This window comes from Lithobates pipiens, unplaced genomic scaffold, assembly GCF_037356315.1.
Source record: "Lithobates pipiens isolate NorthernLeopardFrog02 unplaced genomic scaffold, aLitPip1_a1.2 Scaffold_35, whole genome shotgun sequence".
Taxonomy (NCBI): domain Eukaryota; kingdom Metazoa; phylum Chordata; class Amphibia; order Anura; family Ranidae; genus Lithobates; species Lithobates pipiens.
The window spans coordinates 15,086,984-15,110,068 of record NW_027507811.1 but is presented as its reverse complement, the minus strand read 5'-3'; the positions used below and the strand labels follow the sequence as shown (position 1 = coordinate 15,110,068).

Genomic DNA, 23,085 nt, shown 5'->3' with positions numbered 1-23,085 from the left:
GGTTGCAGTGCCGTGGCACCAGCACCAGTGCCTAAGGCCCAATTTTTCTGCCCCTGTTTAACAGTTTTTTTTTTTTTACAATTCTTAATATAATATTTCACAGCAGGGCCCGTTCCTGTGCCCACCCAGAGTAACTGTGAGGACTTATAGTGTTGTGGCACCAGCACCACAACCACCAAAGGTAAATTTTTCTACCACTGTTCAACAATGGCATGTAATTACAATTCTTGATATAATCGTTCACAGCAGGGCGCTCCAGCGCCCACCAAGAGTCACTTTGAGGGCTTACAATGTTGTGGCAACACCAACACCTTGTTCCGCCATTTCTGCAGAGCATATAGGGCAGGCCCCTACTTTCAAACATCCAACTTACAAACATCTCCTACTTGCAAACGGAAGGAGACAACAGCAAGTGAGATGAATAAAGACGGACGGCAAAACAAACTATACAGGGGTGATAACCCTTCCCTATGTTTTCCAAAAAGCTTAAAAATAGATTTTTTGACTGGAGCTACACTTTAAAAATGTACCAGTTGAAAATTACAAACAGATTCTACTCAACACAACAAACCTACACAGTCCCTGTCTTGTTTGCACCGCTTGTATACTGCTGTTCTGAGTATATAGGGCCTGGGGGCCACACGTATTTCCTTTTTTTAATATGGGTACGGGGTTCCCCTTAATATCCGTACAAGACCCAAAGGGGCTGGTAATGGGCAGGGGGGGCTACCCATTCCATTTTTCTCAGATATTATATTAAAACCGCAAGCAGTTTTAAATTACTTTTTTTTCCGTTAAATGTCATTTTGTACAGGGACTGTTCTAAACACGGGAAACACGTGGCACTTCACAGGCATACTACAGACACCCCCCAGGCACCATATTTAAAGGAATATTTCACTTTTTTTTTCACTTTAATCTTCATTAAAATCAGTGCTCCCGCAAAAACTGACATTTTTAAAAACATTTTAGGCATTGACCCATGTCCCCTGGGGCAGGAGCCAGGTCCCCAAACCCTTTTTAGGACAGTATCTTGCATATTAGCCATTAAAATTAGTACTTTTTATTTCGAACGTTCGAGTCCCATAGACTTCAATGGGGTTCTAAAGTTTGCACGAATTTTCGGTCCGTTCGAAAGTTCTGGTGCGAACCGAACCGGGGGGGCTCATCCCTAATTCCGACAACTAAATCCGTCGGATTTTGTCCGAAACTGTTGCATACACACAGTCGGGCAAAGTTGTCAGAAAATTCGACCGTACTTAATGTGATGACGTTATTTCATTAGGACGGGACTACGTTCAGGCTAGTAGCCAATAGCTTTGGTCTAGGAATTTGATCTGAGCATGCGTGGCACTTTGTCCGATCGGAATTCTCTATACATGATCGAACAAAGTCCGATCAGATCATGTTGTCGGAAAATGTTAGAGCCCAGCTGGAAAACTTGGTCCGTCTGATACTCAGACGGAAACAGTCCGATGGAGCCCACACACTGTCAGATTATCTGACAACACAGTCCTATTGGACATTGTCCATCGGAATGTCTGACCGTGTGTACAAGGGCTTAGACTGCTCAGAGCCTTTACTCATGGCCCCCAGTGGTGAGGTTTTAGACTGCTCAGAAACCTGTCTCATGGTCATGTACTAAAAGAGAAGAACCCATTAACACCAGAAGCCCCTATGGAGGTAGCACCACAAGTACAGAACATGTACAGAACTGTTTTGGGGACGTAATATGTACAGAATGTGAAACTGCAACAAACGGGGCAAATAACCTCCATTTTATGTTCTGTTTTCTCATAGAATTATAGGAATAATATTATTATCAATACACAATGGACCCATTTCTTTATTATCACACAGATTTTAATTTACTTAAAGAAAAAAAAAGAAAAAAAAAACAACAGTTTGACAGCATTTTAATATTTATAATCCTGGAAGAAATGAAAGAATGAAAAACAAACTGAAAATTGATGCCCAAAATAATAAAAGTAGTGATTGTTTAAATACTAGGCCTCCTTTACACGGGCGTACTGAAGGCTATGCTTGTGCCAGGATTGTGTTTGCCCACATGGGCATGCACAGCTGTTACCTGTATGCCCATACCCGCAATCTCATTTATATCAATTTGGACTCATTGGAGGTATGGAGCCAGGTCTGGATTCCTGAATGCAGACAATGTGCGCTGAGGGCCATGGAAATTGGAATCAGCGGCTCTGTCCTTCCCCCCTATTCTCCGACAGATCTCCTCCACCATCCACACTACATTCTCCGACAGATCTCCTCCACCGTCCACACTACATTCTCCGACAGATCTCCTCCCACCATCCACACTACATTCTCCGACAGATCTCCTCCCACCATGCACACTACATTCTCCGACAGATCTCCTCCACCATCCACACTACATTCTCCGACAGATCTCCTCCACCATCCACACTACATTCTCCGACAGATCTCCTCCCACCATCCATACTACATTCTCCGACAGATCTCCTCCCACCATCCACACTACATTCTCCGACAGATCTCCACCACCATCCACACTACATTCTCCGACAGATCTCCTCCCCCACCCACACTACATTCTCCGACAGATCTCCTCCACCATCCACACTACATTCTCTGACAGATCTCCTCCACCATCCACACTACATTCTCCAACAGCTCTCCTCCACCATCCACACTACATTCTCCGACAGCTCTCCTCCATCATCCACACTACATTCTCCGACAGCTCTCCTCCACCACCCACACTACATTCTCCGACAGATCTCCTCCACCATCCACACTACATTCTCCGACAGATCTCCTCCACCATCCACACTACATTCTCCGACAGCTCTCCTCCCACCATCCACACTACATTCTCCGACAGATCTCCTCCACCATCCACACTACATTCTCCGACAGATCTCCTCCCACCATCCACACTACATTCTCCGACATATCTCCTCCACCATCCACACTACATTCTCCGACAGTTCTCCTCCACCACCCACACTACATTCTCTGACAGATCTCCTCCACCATCCACACTACATTCTCCGACAGATCTCCTCCACCATCCACACTTCATTCTCCGACAGATCTCCTCCACCATCCACACTACATTCTCCGACATATCTCCTCCCACCATCCACACTACATTCTCCGACAGATCTCCCCCACCATCCACACTAATTCTCCGACAGATCTCCTCCCACCATCCACACTACATTCTCCGACAGATCTCCTCCACCATCCACACTACATTCTCCAACAGATCTCCTCCCACCATCCACACTACATTCTCCGACAGATCTCCTCCACCATCCACACTACATTCTCCGACAGATCTCCTCCCACCATCCACACTACATTCTCCGACAGCTCTCCTCCACCACCCACACTACATTCTCCGACAGATCTCCCCCACCATCCACACTACATTCTCCAACAGATCTCCTCCCACCATCCACACTACATTCTCCGACAGATCTCCTCCACCATCCACACTACATTCTCCAACAGATCTCCTCCCACCATCCACACTACATTCTCCGACAGATCTCCTCCACCATCCACACTACATTCTCCAACAGATCTCCTCCCACCATCCACACTACATTCTCCGACAGCTCTCCTCCACCACCCACACTACATTCTCCGACAGATCTCCTTCACCATCCACACTACATTCTCCGACAGATCTCCCCCACCATCCACACTACATTCTCCAACAGATCTCCTCCCACCATCCACACTACATTCTCCGACAGATCTCCTCCACCATCCACACTACATTCTCCGACAGATCTCCTCCCCCACCCACACTACATTCTCCGACAGATCTCCTCCACCATCCACACTACATTCTCTGACAGATCTCCTCCACCATCCACACTACATTCTCCAACAGCTCTCCTCCACCATCCACACTACATTCTCCGACAGCTCTCCTCCATCATCCACACTACATTCTCCGACAGCTCTCCTCCACCACCCACACTACATTCTCCGACAGATCTCCTCCACCATCCACACTACATTCTCCGACAGATCTCCTCCACCATCCACACTACATTCTCCGACAGCTCTCCTCCCACCATCCACACTACATTCTCCGACAGATCTCCTCCACCATCCACACTACATTCTCCGACAGATCTCCTCCCACCATCCACACTACATTCTCCGACATATCTCCTCCACCATCCACACTACATTCTCCGACAGTTCTCCTCCACCACCCACACTACATTCTCTGACAGATCTCCTCCACCATCCACACTACATTCTCCGACAGATCTCCTCCACCATCCACACTTCATTCTCCGACAGATCTCCTCCACCATCCACACTACATTCTCCGACAGATCTCCTCCACCACCATCCACACTACATTCTCCGACAGATCTCCTCCACCACCATCCACACTACATTCTCCGACAGATCTCCTCCACCATCCACACTACATTCTCCGACATATCTCCTCCCACCATCCACACTACATTCTCCGACAGATCTCCCCCACCATCCACACTAATTCTCCGACAGATCTCCTCCCACCATCCACACTACATTCTCCGACAGATCTCCTCCACCATCCACACTACATTCTCCAACAGATCTCCTCCCACCATCCACACTACATTCTCCGACAGATCTCCTCCACCATCCACACTACATTCTCCGACAGATCTCCTCCCACCATCCACACTACATTCTCCGACAGCTCTCCTCCACCACCCACACTACATTCTCCGACAGATCTCCCCCACCATCCACACTACATTCTCCAACAGATCTCCTCCCACCATCCACACTACATTCTCCGACAGATCTCCTCCACCATCCACACTACATTCTCCAACAGATCTCCTCCCACCATCCACACTACATTCTCCGACAGATCTCCTCCACCATCCACACTACATTCTCCAACAGATCTCCTCCCACCATCCACACTACATTCTCCGACAGCTCTCCTCCACCACCCACACTACATTCTCCGACAGATCTCCTCCACCACCCACACTACATTCTCCGACAGATCTCCCCCACCATCCACACTACATTCTCCAACAGATCTCCTCCCACCATCCACACTACATTCTCCGACAGATCTCCTCCACCATCCACACTACATTCTCCGACAGATCTCCTCCCACCATCCACACTACATTCTCCGACAGATCTCCTCCACCATCCACACTACATTCTCCGACAGATCTCCTCCACCATCCACACTATTCTCCGACAGATCTCCTCCACCATCCACACTACATTCTCCGACAGATCTCCTCCACCATCCACACTACATTCTCCGACAGATCTCCTCCACTATCCACACTACATTCTCCAACAGATCTCCTCCACCATCCACACTACATTCTCCGACAGATCTCCTCCACCATCCACACTACATTCTCCGACAGATCTCCTCCACCATCCACACTACATTCTCCGACAGATCTCCTCCACCATTCACACTACATTCTCCAACAGATCTCCTCCACCATCCACACTACATTCTCCGACAGATCTCCTCCACCATCCACACTACATTCTCCGACAGATCTCCTCCACCTCCGCCAAACATTTCCCACACTCTGAACATAAAAAAGGACTCTGGTCAATTTTATGACATCTACAAAGGTCATTCTTTTCATTGAAAGGTTTCCCTCACTGTGAACATGAATAAGAACGTTCACCCGTGTACACTCTCTGGTGTTTAACAAGGTGTCCTTTTCGAGTGAAAGATTTTCCGCACTCTAAACACGAATACGGACGCTCACCTGTGTGAAGCCTTTGGTGTTTAAAAAGTGAATCTTTTGTGGTGAAAGATTTCTCGCACTCTGAACATGAATAAGGGCACTCTCCTGTGTGAATTCTCTGGTGTTGATCAAGGTTTGTTTTATGAGTGAAAGATTTCCCACACTCTGAACATGAAAAAGGACGCTCACCCGTGTGAATTCTCTGATGTATAAGAAGGCCTTTCTTTGCAATGAAAGATTTCCCGCACTCTGAACATGAATGAGGACGTACATCCGTGTGAATTTTCTGATGGGATACCAGATCTGATTTGTGAATGAAACTTTTCTCGCACTCTGAACATGAAAATGGACGCTCACCTGTGTGATTTCTCTGGTGAACAATAAGTTGTCCTTTCTCATCAAAACATTTCCCGCACTCTGAACATGAATAAAGATGCACACCTGTGTGGACTCTCTGGTGTCTTACAAGGTGTCCTTTCCGCGTGTAAGATTTCCCGCACTCTGTACATGAATAAGGACGCTCACCCGTGTGAAGTTGCTGGTGTTTAAAAAGTGCTCCTTTCGTGATGAAAGATTTCCCGCACTCTGAGCACGAATAGGGGCGCTCACCCGTGTGAATTCTCTGGTGTTCCACAAGGTCTTTTTTGTTATAGAAAGATTTCCCGCACTCTGAACATGCATAGGGACACTCACCCGTGTGAACTCGCTGATGTTTAAAAAGTGATCCCTTTGTGGTGAAAGATTTCCCGCACTCTGAACAACGGAAAGGACGCTCGCCCGTGTGAATTCTCTGGTGTTCAGTAAGGTGTACTTTTTTAGCGAAACATTTCCCGCACTCTGAACAAGGGAATGGACGCTCACCCGTGTGATATCTCTGGTGTACAATAAGTTCTTTTTTGCGATTGAAACCTTTCCCACACTCTGAACATAAATATGGACGCACACCAGTGTGAATTCTCTGATGTCTACTTAGGTTAGCCCTTTCATGGAAAGATTTCCCGCACTCTGAACATGAGTATGGACGCTCACCTGTGTGAGTTCTTTGATGGGAAACCAAAGCTGATTTCTGAATAAAACATTTCTCACAGTCTGGACATGAAAACGGACGTTCACCTGTGTGATGTCTTTGGTGTACAATAAGTTGTCCTTTCTCGATGAAACATTTCCCGCACTCTGAACATGCATGAAGATGCTCAACTCTGTGAACTTTCTGGTGTCTAACAAGGTTTTCTTTGCGATTGAAAGATTTCCCGCACTCTGAACATGAATAAGGACGCTCCCCTGTGTGAACTCTCTGGTGTTTCAAAAGTGATCCTTTTCTGGTGAAAGATTTACCACAATCTGAACATGACAATGAACGTTCTTCTGTGTGAACCCTCTTATGGCTTGAAGAAGATGTCAAGGAATTGGATGGATCTGTTGATCTGTCAGCACTGTGAGAACTTGGATGGACATGTGAAGTCATAGTATGGGATTTATCAGAAGGTTCCTCAGGATTAGAAAGATCTGTGGATCTTGTCAACCAATCAGAGTTCACTTTCGGAGAATATTGTGGAATGTCAGTATCTTCTGCCTTACAATCTGGAGATATAATAAGATGTCCCTCAGATGTATTTATATTCCAGGAACACCGTCCATCTGCTGGAAAGCAATATTTAATATAAGTCATATCTGTTCTCATACATCTTGTATTCAGAAGTCATATGTATACAATGGGCATGATGGTGAGAGAGAGAAAACTGACTACAAGGGTGAAAAGAAAATGTGAAAAACAAATTAAATCATTTAACCAAAAAATGGCAGTTCGATACTCATAACTACAACAGGGTCACATGCAGCCCTCAAGTCCTACATTGTCTCTGATACATCAGTTGGATAAAGATAAGGAATTGTAGATAAATCCTTTACATGGTGTACAGTATCTCCTCCTCATTTGTTGGGAACATGACGTTATATTGAGGAAGGAGATGGACCTTTCATATGGTGTATCTCCTCCTCATTTGTTGGGAACATGACGTTATATTGAGGAATGGAGATGGACCTTTCATATGGTGTACAGTATCTCCTCCTCATTTGTTGGGAACATGACGTTATATTGAGGAATGGAGATGGACCTTTCATATGGTGTACAGTATCTCCTCCTCATTTGTTGGGAACATGACGTTATATTGAGGAATGGAGATGGACCTTTCATATGGAGTACAGTATCTCCTCCTCATTTGTTGGGAACATGACGTTATATTGAGGAATGGAGATGGACCTTTCATATGGTGTACAGTATCTCCTCCTCATTTGTTGGGAACATGACGTTATATTGAGGAATGGAGATGGACCTTTCATATGGTGTACAGTATCTCCTCCTCATTTGTTGGGAACATGACGTTATATTGAGGAATGGAGATGGACCTTTCATATGGTGTACAGTATCTCCTCCTCATTTGTTGGGAACATGACGTTATATTGAGGAATGGAGATGGACCTTTCATATGGTGTACAGTATCTCCTCCTCATTTGTTGGGAACATGACGTTATATTGAGGAATGGAGATGGACCTTTCATATGGTGTACAGTATCTCCTCCTCATTTGTTGGGAACATGACATTATATTGAGGAATGGAGATGGACCTTTCATATGGTGTACAGTATCTCCTCCTCATTTGTTGGGAACATGACGTTATATTGAGGAATGGAGATGGACCTTTCATATGGTGTACAGTATCTCCTCCTCATTTGTTGGGAACATGACGTTATATTGAGGAATGGAGATGGACCTTTCATATGGTGTACAGTATCTCCTCCTCATTTGTTGGGAACATGACGTTATATTGAGGAATGGAGATGGACCTTTCATATGGTGTACAGTATCTCCTCCTCATTTGTTGGGAACATGACGTTATATTGAGGAATGGAGATGATGAACACTATATTGGGAAAACTTGGCAGTATGAGAAATAATTACATTAATCTGGCAATGACTTTTAACTTAACCTCCCTGGCGGTATGATTCAGTCTGGAATTAGGCGCTGAAAGCGGTACAATTATTTAGCATGACAATCTGGCGTTTTATTTTGTAGTCCTGTAATTCTTAGGAATAACGCTCTTAAATCTCTTCAAACCAGAGTCTAGCAGACATCCCGGGTATGATAAAGTTTATAATATAATAAAGAATAATAAAAATTATTCAATAATGTAATCAAATCCTAAAACACTGAAAAAGGGACACTTTTTTGTTGCTATGGACAATCTTCAAATTCCAGGCAGAAAAAACAGTATTTATAATATAAAAGTGCATGCAGGGCACTGCACAGACCACTAGGGACAAAGGGGGTGTGTATTTTTTAATACAGCACTGTAATCTGTAAAATTACAGTGCTGTGTGTGTTTTGTGTGTTTTGACTTTTTTGAATTTGCCGCCGTTCTCCGCTCCCGTGCACCGTAACGTCACAGGGAACGGAGCTCGGCGGCATTCGGCACTGTGAATCGAGCGGAGGATGGCTCGATCACACAGCGCGGGGGACATCGCTGGATCCAGGGGACAAGGTAAGTAAGTCTCACTGTGTCCTCCCCTGCATCCAGTGATGCTATCCCAAGTCTGGCTCGGGGTTACCGCTCCTGCTAGTAAATTCCTAACCCGAGCCAGACTCGGGATTACCGCTAGGGAGGCTATTGAACATATGATATATTTCAATCAATATAACAATGTAAATACATGATTTATAGAAGTAAAGAATTAAAATGTGGACGGTTTCTGAATTTATTGTTTATTACTTACCTGTGTCCTCATGTAGAGAGAATTCCTCCGGTTTACTTTCCATAATCCTCTCCCCCTCCTCCATAGACTGCTGATCTCCACTCACCAACCTCTCTTCTTCTTCTTCCTTATGCTCAACTTTGATGTCTTTCCGTTCTTCATTCTAAATTCCAGAGATGATAAAATATAACATCTGGAAACACTGCTGCCAATAATAAGAGATGACATAGAAGAATGTCCAATCATAGAGTTATTTTTGCCCAGTCCCATCTACCTGATTATTATCTGTATAGTTGGCATCTTCCGATGTAGAATCCCGGGAATACAGAGGACAACCCTCCTCCATAGACTGCTGATCTCCACTCACCAACCTCTCTTCTTCTTCCTCTTTAATCTCAGCTTTGATGTCTTTCACTTCTTCACCCTAAACCCCGAAGATGATAGAATACATTTAAAAAAAAAAAAGACCAAGAGATTACATAGAATGTCCTCTCATAGCTTAGAACACATTTTTAATGTCTACATTCTCAGACCCATCTACCTGATGATGGTGGGGGATGGGGTGACCTTCCTGTGTGGAATCCCTGGAATACAGAGGACGGGGACATCTCCCTGGTGGGTTCCCATTACTGGATCCATCTGTAGGAAACACACACACTGACTGAATACATTGTTTCTATGTGTTTATCAGATGATGGGGGATCTAGGTGGAGCCTCCGTACTGCTCTCTCCTTTACAATAAAGTCTCCTCTTACCCGGTGATGTGAGGGGCGGCTGATTGTCCATCATGACGTCCTTGTAGAGATCCTTGTGTCCTTCTAAATACTTCCACTCCTCCATGGAGAAATAGACAGTGACATCCTGACACCTTATAGGAACCTGACACACACAATGATACAGTCACCATCCAGACACATCCCTTGTCTGTTACTGGATAATTTCCCAGAATTCCCGGCACCGCTCACCTCTCCTGTCAGCACTACCCCAAGACAGCTTTATGAACAGTTGGAAAAATGGTTCTATATTTAGGATGTATCCGGTCTATAAACCAGAGGCTCTGGATGGACAGTTGGATAAATGGTTCTATATTTAGGATGTATCCGGTCTATAAACCAGAGGCTCTGGATGGACAGTTGGATAAATGGCTCTATATTTAGGATTAGGGATGAGCTCAGGCGTGTTCGCATGCTTCACGTGCAGAGCCCGCCAGGAAGTCGGCACAGCACTGCGCTAATCACAGGCAGGGAGACATTACCTGATCTCTGCAGCCGCGTATTGCGGCAAAGTCTTACTACCTGTGATTAGCGCAGCGCTGCGCCGACTTCCTGGTGGGCTGTGCACGTGGAGCATGCGAACACGCCTGAGCTCATCCTTATTTGGGATGTATCCGGTCTATAAACCAGAGGCCCTGGATGCACAGTTTGATAAATGGTTCTAAATTTAGGATGTATCCGGTCTATAAACCAGAGGCTCTGGATGGACAGTTGGATAAATGGCTCTATATTTAGGACGGTCTATAAAGCATAAAAGATGTCACCTTGACTATGGAGGAAGAGGACATGGCGGGGGGTTTACTGGGTGGAATAGAAAAACTAATAGAAAATATTATCGTATTACCTCCTCTACAGCCAGTTCCAGTAAGGTGTTCTCTTTACTTCCCTTCAACTTCTCTTTTTCCGGGCACTCCCTATTTATACTCTTACATCACTTCCTGTCTGTGTACCTTACGTTACTTCCGGTCTGTGTACCTTACATCACTTCCTGTCTGTACCTTACATCACTTCCTGTTTGTGTGTTCCACGTGAGATCGCCACCTTGTGTTGAATATAAATACTGCAGGCTACGTTATGTTTCATCATTGTCCCCGCTGCCGCCTGGTCCATTCCTCTATTATGTTACATCCATGATTACACATGTAGATGATATCTCAGATACAATCCAGACAATAAAAAAAAAAAAAACATTGTTTTTGCGTATGTTTAAATACTTATAAATGTAAAACTGAACAATAAAAACAAAACATGAAATACAGCGTACTAATTCAAACTGTTTTAACACACATGAAAGGATCTTTTTTTAGCCTTGTTTTGATTTGTTGATTCATTTGCTGGGACCACAAGACAGGGAATAAAGAGATTGATAGTAAGACTGTCTGTGGTGACGTGGGAGGAACCCAGTTGGTGGACCCACTGTGGTCTATGTAGAGATAGACTTACCTCTATTCCCTGAGCTGTATATTGGGGTGCGGGGAGGTAGAATTTATAATGGGATGTTTACTATCTCTGTGCATGCACAGGCATCATATAAACCAAATGCCAAACCAAATGCCAAGTTACGTAGCTGTGGTAAGGGTGACCATAGAGCAAGATGTGTTATCTCTACTAGCAACAGTGTCTTTGTAAACAAAGGTGTCTCTGGAAAACTCCATAGATCTCAGTGTGCCAGAGGTTACCTAGGACAACTATAGCGCCACCCTGGTGGGCAAGAGTGTCTCTACATGGAGTTTTAAGAATGCACTTGTGGGCAGGGCCAACTCGCCCATGCACACAGTGCCTCCTCCTCCAGTGTATGCGTTGACACATGCCTGGGACACGGTGGAGCCACATTTATATTAATTCAACATTAAGGCAGTGCCCTGTAACTGTATTTCCCCTTGCCGCTTTGTACTATGAACCACTTGGTTCTCATGATGCAGCACACCTTTTCCCTTGAAATGTGACATTTTGAAGGGGACACCCCTATCACCTAAATCTCAGAGATGCACCACAGGTTCCACCACATAACAGCTCAACCCTCCTGCATGTGCGTCTTGATTTGGTTAAGACGTTTATTGTCTCTGACACTCGTACACATGACCGGACTTTTTGACAGCAAAGGTCTAACGGAACGAGTCCGTCGGACAATTCGATCTTGTGTGGGCTCCATCAGACCTTTGCTTGCCAAAAATCCAGCGGACTTTAGAAATAGAACATGTTTTAAATTTTTCCACCGGAACTCCGCCGGACCGAGAAATCCGTTCGTGTGTATGCTAGTCCGACGGACAAAAACCAACGCTAGGGCAGCTATTGGCTACTGGCTATGAACGTCCTTATTCTAGTCCAGTCGTACGTCACCACGTTAAAATCCGTCGGACTTTGGTGTGATTGTGTGTGGCCAAGTCCGTTCATTCGGAATGTCTGTCGGAACTCCGTCGAAAAGACCGTAGGACCTAGTCCCTCAAAAAGTCCGGTCGTGTGTACGCGGCATAACGCAAGAGTTTTTTGTGTACAACAGCGGAATAGAGACTATATGTGCAGTTCCAGACCAATGGGATGCTGGCCAGATTGTAGTTATGGGCACGCTTGCTGCAGAAGGAAATATCCCTCTTGAAACAGAAGGCCTAAGAAAGGATGAAGGACCTAGAGAAACTTTATTCATGAAACTCCCCTGCCTCTAGAGCTTAGGGAGAGGATATTCAAATAACCAGTCTCGATTTTTATAACCTGCCTCAATACCTATAACTCTCCAGCCAATCCTGGAAAAGAGTGTCCAGGGGATAAATAGTCTGAAGCCCTGGAGAACTGGGTTATCTCTCCATAGGAGGGTTCCAAAGCCTGAGGGACTTCAGCCCTAAGCCAGCCCATGGACTATGCAGCTGTTCTAGAGACATCAGCAGTGCCAAGGCTTAGGGCCTGGATGGACCTTGTTATAAGCTGATTGCAGGACCTCACCACAAGGGATCAGAACTGTCTCAATCACTAGATTGTGTCCGGCGGAAGCTGGAAGGTGGCAGCTGTCCTGGGGACTTGAGTAATGAACCTAAATGAATCCCTGCGTAGTGATTGCACTGGTTAACATCAGTTGTGCATTGTCATAAGGCATCCAGATGACAAATGGACTTGACTCATGGTCTTCAGCTGTGAGGTCTTAGCCCTTGTACACACGGTCGGACATTCTGCCAACCAAATCCGTTGGATTTTGTCTGACGGATTGTGTGCGAAACTGTTGTATACACACGGTCGGACCAAGTTGTCGGAAAATCCGATCGTTCAAAACGTGATGACGTTATTTCATTACGACGGGACTACGTTCAGGCTAGTAGCCAATAGCTTTGGTGTAAGAATTTGATCTGAGCATGCGTGGCACTTTGTCTGATCAAAATTCTCTACACATGATCGGAGTATGTCCGATCTGACCAGTTTGTCGGAAAATATTTCCAACAAGTTGGAAAATTGGGTCCGACGGATATTCCGACAGAAACAGTCCGATGCATACCACACACAGTCGGATTATCCGACAAAACGGTCCGATAGGACACATTCCGACGGATTCTCTGACCGTGTGTACAAGGGCTAAGACTGCTCAGAGACTTGCCTCAATGTTCCCAGCTGTGAGGCCTTACAATGCTCAGAAAGTTGCCTCATGGTCCCCAGCTGTGAGGCCTTAAACTGCTCATAAACCTGGCTTATGGCCCCTGTGATACAATCACCCAGGGCAGAGGCTTTTTGAGGGAACTGAATGCTAGGCTCTGGCCTACCGACTATGGGCCCTGGCATTTGAGGGAGCTACAAGCATTTAGGAAGATATTCTGTTATGAAATGCAAAAGGACGTGATTAAAAAGGTTATAATGGTCTCTGCCAGTGGGGGACTCATAGCAGATGCTGATGCTAATGTGTTTATTGTATGTAGGTCTGCTATTGTGTGACGGTGTTCTGTGTTTATACTTATGATAATGTGTATTGTGTCCTCTGAGCTAGAAGACAGCAAGTCTGACCTGAAAGGTCAGACATTTGACTCACCTAGGCTGGTTAAATACTCGTTTATTAGCTCATGTTAATTTATGTTTCTGGTTACAGTTTGTATTGTTAGGGTAATATGATCAGAAGGGGGGAAACTCATTCTCAAGTGTATAAAAGCCTGTATTCTTGTTCAAATAAAAAGTTCCAGCTTTGCAGCCAAACAAGTCCTGCCTAGTTCTTGGTTGCTATATGTGGCTATAATATCCAATATCTATATTCAGACTGGAGGAAGAGGTAAGCACTCAATTGGAGTGTAGGACGTTCCGTTACAGTCCTCAGCTGTGAGGAACGGACTTGGCCACACACGGACACACAGAAAGTCCGACGTTCGCTTGCGCGATGACGTACAGCACGTACGACGGGACTAGTAAAAGGAAGTTCAATAGCCAGTAGCCAATAGCTTCCCTTTTCGTACTTGCTTCTGAGCATGCGTCATTCTGAGTCCGCCGTACTAGCATACTGATGAACGTATTGTCTGCTGAAACCCAAGTCCGACGGGAAGATTGGAGTGCAAAAATACTTTCTTAGTCCACCGGACTTCATGCTGGAAAAGTCCGCTGAAGCCCACACACGATCGAATTGTCCGCTAAAATGCGTTTCGGCGGACTAAGTATGCCGGACAATCTGATCGTGTCACGCGGCATTAGATTTTCTGCAGATTTTTGTCTTCAGATTTACCAAAACCATATAATATGAGGTCAAACCTTGAGGCTGGGTTCACACTGTAACCCGTTGTGGATCGCACAGAAGCACTGTGTGTCCCTGTTTCCCATTTCCGGGATAAATCAGGGCCGATTCTATGCATGAATTCAGCCCTGAAACTGAGCCAAAGACGCAAAGCATTTCTGTGCAGTGCGCTCCGCAGCCGCCACGGAGATATGTGAACCGGCTCCATAGGAAACCAGTCACATTCTCCTGCTATGCAAATTGGGTTCTGGGAAACCCATATCTAATTTGCATAGGTGTGAACCCGGCCTAAGAGTTTCAATATATATGCAATCACGCAGGCTCTTGCACTACATGGTTTTGGTAAAAATGTGCAGAAAATCTAATAGTGTGCATGGGGTCTTAGACTGCTCAGAAACCTCCATCATAGTCCCCAGCTGTAAGGTCTTAAATTGCTCAGAGACTTACTTCATGCTCTTCAGCTGTGAGGGCTTACACTCTCAGACATTCTCCGACAGATCTCCTCCACCATCCATACTACATTCTCCGACAGCTCTCCTCCACCATCCACACTACATTCTCCGACAGATCTCCTCCACCATCCACACTACATTCTCCGACAGATCTCCTCCACCATCCACACTACATTCTCCGACAGATCTCCTCCACCATCCACACTACATTCTCCGACAGATCTCCTCCACCATCCACACTACATTCTCCGACAGCTCTCCTCCCACCATCCACACTACATTCTCCAACAGATCTCCTCCACCATCCACACTACATTCTCCGACAGATCTCCCCCCACCATCCACACTACATTCTCCGACAGATCTCCTCCCACCAGCCACACTACATTCTCCAACAGCTCTCCTCCACCATCCACACTACATTCTCCAACAGATCTCCTCCACCATCCACACTACATTCTCTGACAGATCCCCTCCACCATCCACACTACATTCTCCGACAGATTTCCTCCACCATCCACACTACATTCTCCGACAGATCTCCTCCACCATCCACACTACATTCTCCAACAGCTCTCCTCCACCATCCACACAACATTCTCTGACAGATCTCTTCCTACCATCCACACTACATTCTCCGACAGATCTCCTCCACCATCCACACTACATTCTCCAACAGCTCTCCTCCACCATCCACACTACATTCTCCGACAGCTCTCCTCCACCATCCACACTACATTCTCCGACAGCTCTCCTCCACCATCCACACTACATTCTCCGACAGATCTCCTCCACCATCCACACTACATTCTCCGACAGATCTCCTCCACCATCAACACTACATTCTCCGACAGATCTCCTCCACCATTGACCACCGGTGGACAATTTTCATGGACTGTCGGTGTAAATATTGGATTTACTCAGTACCGTTTTATAGGAGAACCATGTTCTTTTAATTTATTCTTTATGTTTATATATCTGTCAAACCACACTCCTAAAAACTCAAAGAATTTTTATTATACCCCTGATGTACTGTGATGAGCTTTATACACCACTTGTCTCTATCTGACCCCCTCCCTAGGAGAATCTGAGGCTCGTGTGGGTAACATTTATTCCCTTGTTATGCCCCATCATCAGAGTATTCACCTGCATGAATTTTCTGGTATCTAACAAGGTCCTCTTCATGAATCAAACATATCCCACAACCTGAACATGAGTCAGAGTGCTCACCTGTGTGCTTTTTCTGGTTTCTCACAAGTTCCGTTTTTCTAAGTGAAAGATTTCCCGCCCTCAGAACATGAATAAAGATCCTCACCCGTGTGAAGTCTCTGGTGTATAACATAGTCTCTTTTACAATTGTAGCATTTGCCACACTGTAAACACAGATAAGGACGCTCGCCCGTGTGAATTCTCGGCTATTCAAAAAGCACTCCTTCCTGAGCGAAAGGTTTCCCCGCACTCACCTGTGTGAATTTTCTGTTGTATAAAGGAGATGTTCTTTGCTAATTAAAAATTTCACACATTGAACATGAATGAGGGCAGTGGCGTCGCTAGGGTTGGCTACTGGGGTCTACCGCCCCGAGTCTCTTACCTAGGTTTGGCTCTGGGCTCCATGTGCTCAGCTGGTGGCCGGGGGGAAGAACATGACTAGTTAATGTTATCAGGCACAAGTTCTTATCTATATTCAGCAGTTCCCGACAATTTAATCATTGTCCCGACGTCCACATCTGTACCAATCTGCCGGACAATGTAATTGTCGGGAACCGCAGCTCTCCCCTTGATGTAATGGGGGCTCTCTGGGGACCCAGCACTCCCCTTGATGTAATGGGGGCTCTCTGGGGACCCTGATGTATTTAGGGGGGGCTGTGATTTAAGTGGGGATCCACACTCAGATATGTAACAATATTTTATACATATATATATATATATATATATATATATACACAGATACATACATACATACAGATGTATATTATATACATGTGTATGCCCGCCCAAGCGTATGACTTTCTTTACTTCACTGCTATTGGCTCTAGCCCCAGATATTTTGTAGACCTAGCAATGCCCCTGAATAAGGGTGTTCACCCGTGTGTATTCTCTGGTGTATAATACGTTTTTCTTTTTTGAAGGATTTTCCACACTCTCTCAACAAGGGAAAGGACGCTCAGTAGTATGAGGTTTTTCTGGTGTTCAACAATTTGTTTATTTTTTGTGAATTGAAACATTTCCTACACTTTCTGAACATAAACGAGGATGCTCACTAGTGTGAATTCTCTGACATCTACAAAGGTCTATCTTTTCATTGAAAGGTTTCCCTCACTGTGAAGATAAATAGGGAAGTCCACCGTGTGAACTCTCTGGTGTCTAACAAGGTGTGCTTTCCGAGTGAAAGATTTCCCGCACTCTGAACACGAATACGGACGCTCGCCCGTGTGAAGCCTTTGGTGTTTAAAAAGCGAATCTTTTGTGGTGAAAGAATTCCCACACTCTGAACATGTATAAGGGCGCTCTCCTGTGTGGGCTTTCTGGTGTTTAACAAGGTGTCCTTTCCGAGTGAAAGATTTCCCGCACTCTGAACAGGAATACGGACGCTCACCCGTGTGAAGCCTTTGGTGTTTAAAAAGTGAATCTTTTGTGGTGAAAGATTTTCCGCATTCTGAACAACGGAAAGGACGCTCACCCGTGTGAATTCTCTGGTGTACAGTAAGGTGTACTTTTTTAGAGAAACATTTCCCGCACTCTAAACAAGGGAAAGGACGCTCACCGGTGTGAATTCTCTGGTGTACAATAAGATCTTTTTTGCGTTTGAAACATTTTTCGCACTCTGAACATAAATGAGGACGCACACCCATGTGAATCCTCTGATGTCTATGTAGGGCGATCCTTTCATGGAAAGACTTGCCGCACTCTGAACATGACAATGAACGCTCTCCTGTGTGAACACTCTTATGGCTTAAAGAAGATTTCTGGGGATTAGATGGATCTGTTGATCTGTCAGTACTGTGAGATCTTAGATGAACATCTGAAGACATAGTATGGAATTTATCAGAAGGTTCCTCAGGATAGGGAGGACCAATTGATCTAACCAACCAATCAGAGGTCACTTTCGGAGAATATTGTGGAATGTCAGTATCTTCTGCCTTACAATCTGGAGATATAATAAGATGTCCCTCCGATGGATTTATATTCCAGGAACACCGTCCATCTGCTGGAAAGCAATATTTAATATAAGTCATATCTGTTCTCATACATCTTGTATTCAGAAGTCATAGATCTATGTGTAGCTTTCAAAACGTTCCCAGAGCTCCGCTATTGGAGTGGGTGCAATTATAACAGATAACTACAAATAAAAAACAGATCAATGATACAAAACACCCAAATCATACTAAGCAATATATATACAATTGATGAGAAGGTTATGGTGAAGAATGGGACTTTCCTCCACCTATTCTTTAAAACATATCAAAGATATACAATTCATATAGTGTAGAGCAGTGGTGGTAAACTATACAATGTGCACAGCAGAGCCTAAAACATTCACTTTAAAAAGTGAATCTATCAAACTTCCACCAGACCTGTGCAAGAGAAATCATTAAATATAAAAAAATCCCAATATTTCATACACCGAAAAGAAATAATGAAATACAGACTTGCCCCAAAGTCAGGTGCTTTTGGGTGAGGGTACATGCTTTAATAAGCTCAGTAACTATGATCAACATTCCTAAAAACACAAGTGGCTCTCTTAAATGGACCTGTTGAGATTCCCAAGCAATTGCAAACGCTTATGCAGGGTACAAGACAAAGTGGAAAATCATGGTGAAGATTCTGCACTAGAAACCCCTGAGGATGTCCTGTTGGACGCAACATATAGGGCGGAGTCTTTAAAAGCTTGAAAGCTTCATCTACATTCCTCACTATGTCATGTTACCATCAAATGAGAAGAAGATACTGTACAACATATGAAAGGTCCATCTCCATTCCTCAATATAACGACATGTTTCCAACAAATGAGGAGGAGATACTGTACACCATAAAGAGGAATGGAGATGGACCTTTCATATGGTGTACAGTATCTCCTCCTCATTTGTTGGGAACATGACGTTATATTGAGGAATGGAGATGGACCTTTCATATGGTGTACAGTATCTCCTCCTCATTTGTTGGGAACATGACGATATATTGAGGAATGGAGATGGACCTTTCATATGGTGTACAGTATCTCCTCCTCATTTGTTGGGAACATGACGTTATATTGAGGAATGGAGATGGACCTTTCATATGGTGTACAGTATCTCCTCCTCATTTGTTGGGAACATGACGATATATTGAGGAATGGAGATGGACCTTTCATATGGTGTACAGTATCTCCTCCTCATTCATGGGAACATGACGTTATATTGAGGAATGGAGATGATGTACACTATATTGGGAACACTTTTAACTTAATGGACATATGATATGTTTCAATCCATATAACAATGTAAATACATGATTTATACTTAGAGGAGTAGAATTACAATGTGGACGGTTTCAGAATTTAGTGTTTATGACTTACTTGTGTCCCCATGTAGAGAAGGTTCCTCCGGTTTACTTTCCATAATCATCTCCCCCTCCTCCATAGACTGCTGATCTCCACTCACCAACCTCTCTTCTTCTTCCTCTTTAATCTCAACTTTTATGTATTGCAATTTTTCATCCTAAACCCCAAAGATTTATAAATGGGAAAAAAAATGACAATGAAGAATGTCCTCTTATAGAATTATTTTTTCCCCAGTCTCAACTACCTGATAAGTCTCTTTATTACTGTGTTTGTTCTTGGGAACATCCTGGGGACACAGAGGTCCTCTCTCCTCCATAGACTGCTGATCTCCACTCACCAACATCTCTTCTTCTTCTTCTTTAACCTCAACTTTGACGTCTTTCCGTTCTTCATTCTAAAATCCAGAGATGATAAAATATAACACCTGAAAATACTGCTGCCAATAATAAAATATGACATAGAAGAATGTCCACTCATTGAATTATTTTTTAGTTCTTTTTTGCCCAGTCCCATCTACCTGATTGTTATCTGTATAGTTGGCATCTTTCTGTGTAGAATTCTGGGAATACAGAGGACAACCCTCCTCCACAGACTGCTGATCTCCACTCACCAACCTCTCTTCTTCTTCTTCCTCTTTAACCTCAACTTTGAAGTCTTTCACTTCTTCACCCTAAACCCCGAATATGATAGAATACATTTATAAAAATAAAATAAAAAAAAAGACATAGAATGTCCACTCATAGCTTAGAACACATGTTTAAGGTCTACATGCTCAGTCCCACCTACCTGATGATGGTGGGGGATGGTGTGACCTTCCTGTGTGGAGTCCCGGGAATACAGAGGACGGGGACATCTCTCTGGTGGGTTCTCATTACTGGATCCATCTGTAGGAAACACACACACTGACTGAATACATTGTTTCTATGTGTTTATCAGATGATGGGGGATCTAGGTGGAGCCTCCGTACTGCTCTCTCCTTTACAATAAAGTCTCCTCTTACCCGGTGATGTGAGGGGCGGCTGATTGTCCATCATGACGTCCTTGTAGAGATCCTTGTGTCCTTCTAAATACTCCCACTCCTCCATGGAGAAATAGACAGTGACATCCTGACACCTTATAGGAACCTGACACACACAATGATACAGTCACCATCCAGACACATCCCTTGTCTGTTACTGGATAATGTCCCAGAATTCCGGTGCCGCTCACCTCTCCTGTCAGCACTAAATTGTTCTATATTTAGGATGTATCCGGTCTATAGACCAGAGGCTCTGGATGGACAGTTGGATAAATGGTTCTATATTTAGGATGTATCCGGTCTATAGACCAGAGGCTCTGGATGGACAGTTGGATAAATGGTTCTATATTTAGGATGTATCCAGTCTATAGACCAGAGGCTCTGGATGGACAGTTGGATAAATGGTTCGATATTTAGGATGTATCCGGTCTATAAACCAAAGGCTCTGGATGGACAGTTGGATAAATGGCTCTATATTTAGGATGTATCTGGTCTATAAACCAGAGGCTCTGGATGGATAGTTGAATAAATGGTTCTATATTTAGGGTGTATCCGGTCTATAAACCAGAGGCTTTGGATTCAAATTTGGATTATGGTTCTTTAAATTTAGGCCAACTCTAAGCACATATTACAATACAGAATTTGAAGTTGATATACTGTATATTTTTTGCAGTAGCATCTGCTGGAGATAAAAGACGTCACAGTGACTATGGAGGAAGAGGACGGACATGACGGGGGTTACTGGGTGTAAATAGAAAATAATATCTTATCACCTCCTCTACGGCCAGTTCCAGCAATGTCTCCTCTCTGCATAAAACCAGGAATGTCTTATTTATACTCCTATATCACTTCTTGTGTTTATCTTACATCACTTCCTGTCTATACCTGGCATCACTTCCTGTCTTTACCTTACATCACTTTCTGTCTGTGTGATCCAAGTGAGATCACCATCTTGTGTTGAATATAAATACTGCAGTCTACGTTATGTTTCATCATTGTCTCCGCTGCCTCCTGGTCCATTCCTCTATTATGTTACATCTATCATTACACATGTAGATTACTGTGTATGCACTTTTTTTCCCTTCCAAAAAATGGGGGAAAAAGTCTGGGCGTCTTATGGAGCAAATACTGACCAGGCAATCAACCTCTCCCCTCCCCGGTCGCCGCCATGTTAGAATACTGGGCTGGCCATCTCCCATGAGCGCCGGGCTGAGCTTGTCACAGATAGCTGTGGCGGCTTCTATCTGTGACCTCCTCGCCAGGCACAGGTCACGCTGCATTTTATGGCACAAGTCAGGCAGCATTTCATGGGACAGGTAAGGCTGCATTTCATGGGACTGGTAAGACTGCATTTATGGGACAGGTAAGGCTGCATTTCATGGGACAGGTAAGGCTGCATTTCATGGGACTGTTAAGGCTGCATTTCATGGGACAGGTAAGGCTGCATTTCATGGGACTGGTAAGGCTGCATTTCATGGGACAGGTAAGGCTGCATTTCATGGGACTGGTAAGGCTGAATTTCAAGGGACAGGTAAGGCTGCATTTCATGGGACTGGTAAGGCTGCATTTCATGGGACAGGTAAGGCTGCATTTCATGGGACAGGTCAGGCTGCATTTCATGGGACAGGTAAGGCTGCATTTCATGGGACTGGTAAGGCTGAATTTCATGGGACAGGTAAGGCTGCATTTCATGGGACTGGTAAGGCTGCATTTCATGGGACTGTTAAGGCTGCATTTCATGGGACAGGTCAGGCTGCATTTCATGGGACTGGTAAGGCTGCATTTCATGGGACAGTTCAGGCTGCATTTCATGGGACTGGTAAGACTGCATTTAATGGGCACAGGTCAGGCTGCATTTCATGAGACTGGTAAGACTGCATTTAATGGGCACAGGTAAGGCTTCATTTCATGGGACTGGTAAGGCTGCATTTCATGGGACTGATAAAGCTGCATTCTATGGCACAGGTCAGGCTGCATTTCATGGGACTAGTAAGGCTGCATTTCATGGGACTGTTAAGGCTGCATTTCATGGGACTGGTGAGGTGGCATTTCATGGGACAGGTAAGGCTGCATTTCATGGGACTGGTAAGATTGCATTTAAT

The 23,085-nt window shown here is 44.6% G+C and overlaps 1 protein-coding gene across 1 annotated transcript in view; it reads right to left on the bottom strand.

Moving 5' to 3' along the window:
- Positions 1-1,899: 1,899 nt before the first annotated feature.
- Positions 1,900-23,085, bottom strand: part of LOC143955510 (uncharacterized) — an 80,460-nt gene continuing 59,274 nt past the window's right edge. Inside the window, 11 exon segments of the mRNA XM_077465544.1 lie at positions 1,900-7,397; positions 9,529-9,670; positions 9,782-9,931; positions 10,049-10,146; positions 10,263-10,386; positions 11,125-11,194; positions 17,721-18,633; positions 19,981-20,122; positions 20,210-20,359; positions 20,483-20,635; positions 20,752-20,849. Coding sequence (XP_077321670.1) covers positions 5,542-7,397; positions 9,529-9,670; positions 9,782-9,931; positions 10,049-10,146; positions 10,263-10,386; positions 11,125-11,194; positions 17,721-18,633; positions 19,981-20,122; positions 20,210-20,359; positions 20,483-20,635; positions 20,752-20,849 — 3,896 coding nt within the window. The 3' untranslated portion in view covers positions 1,900-5,541.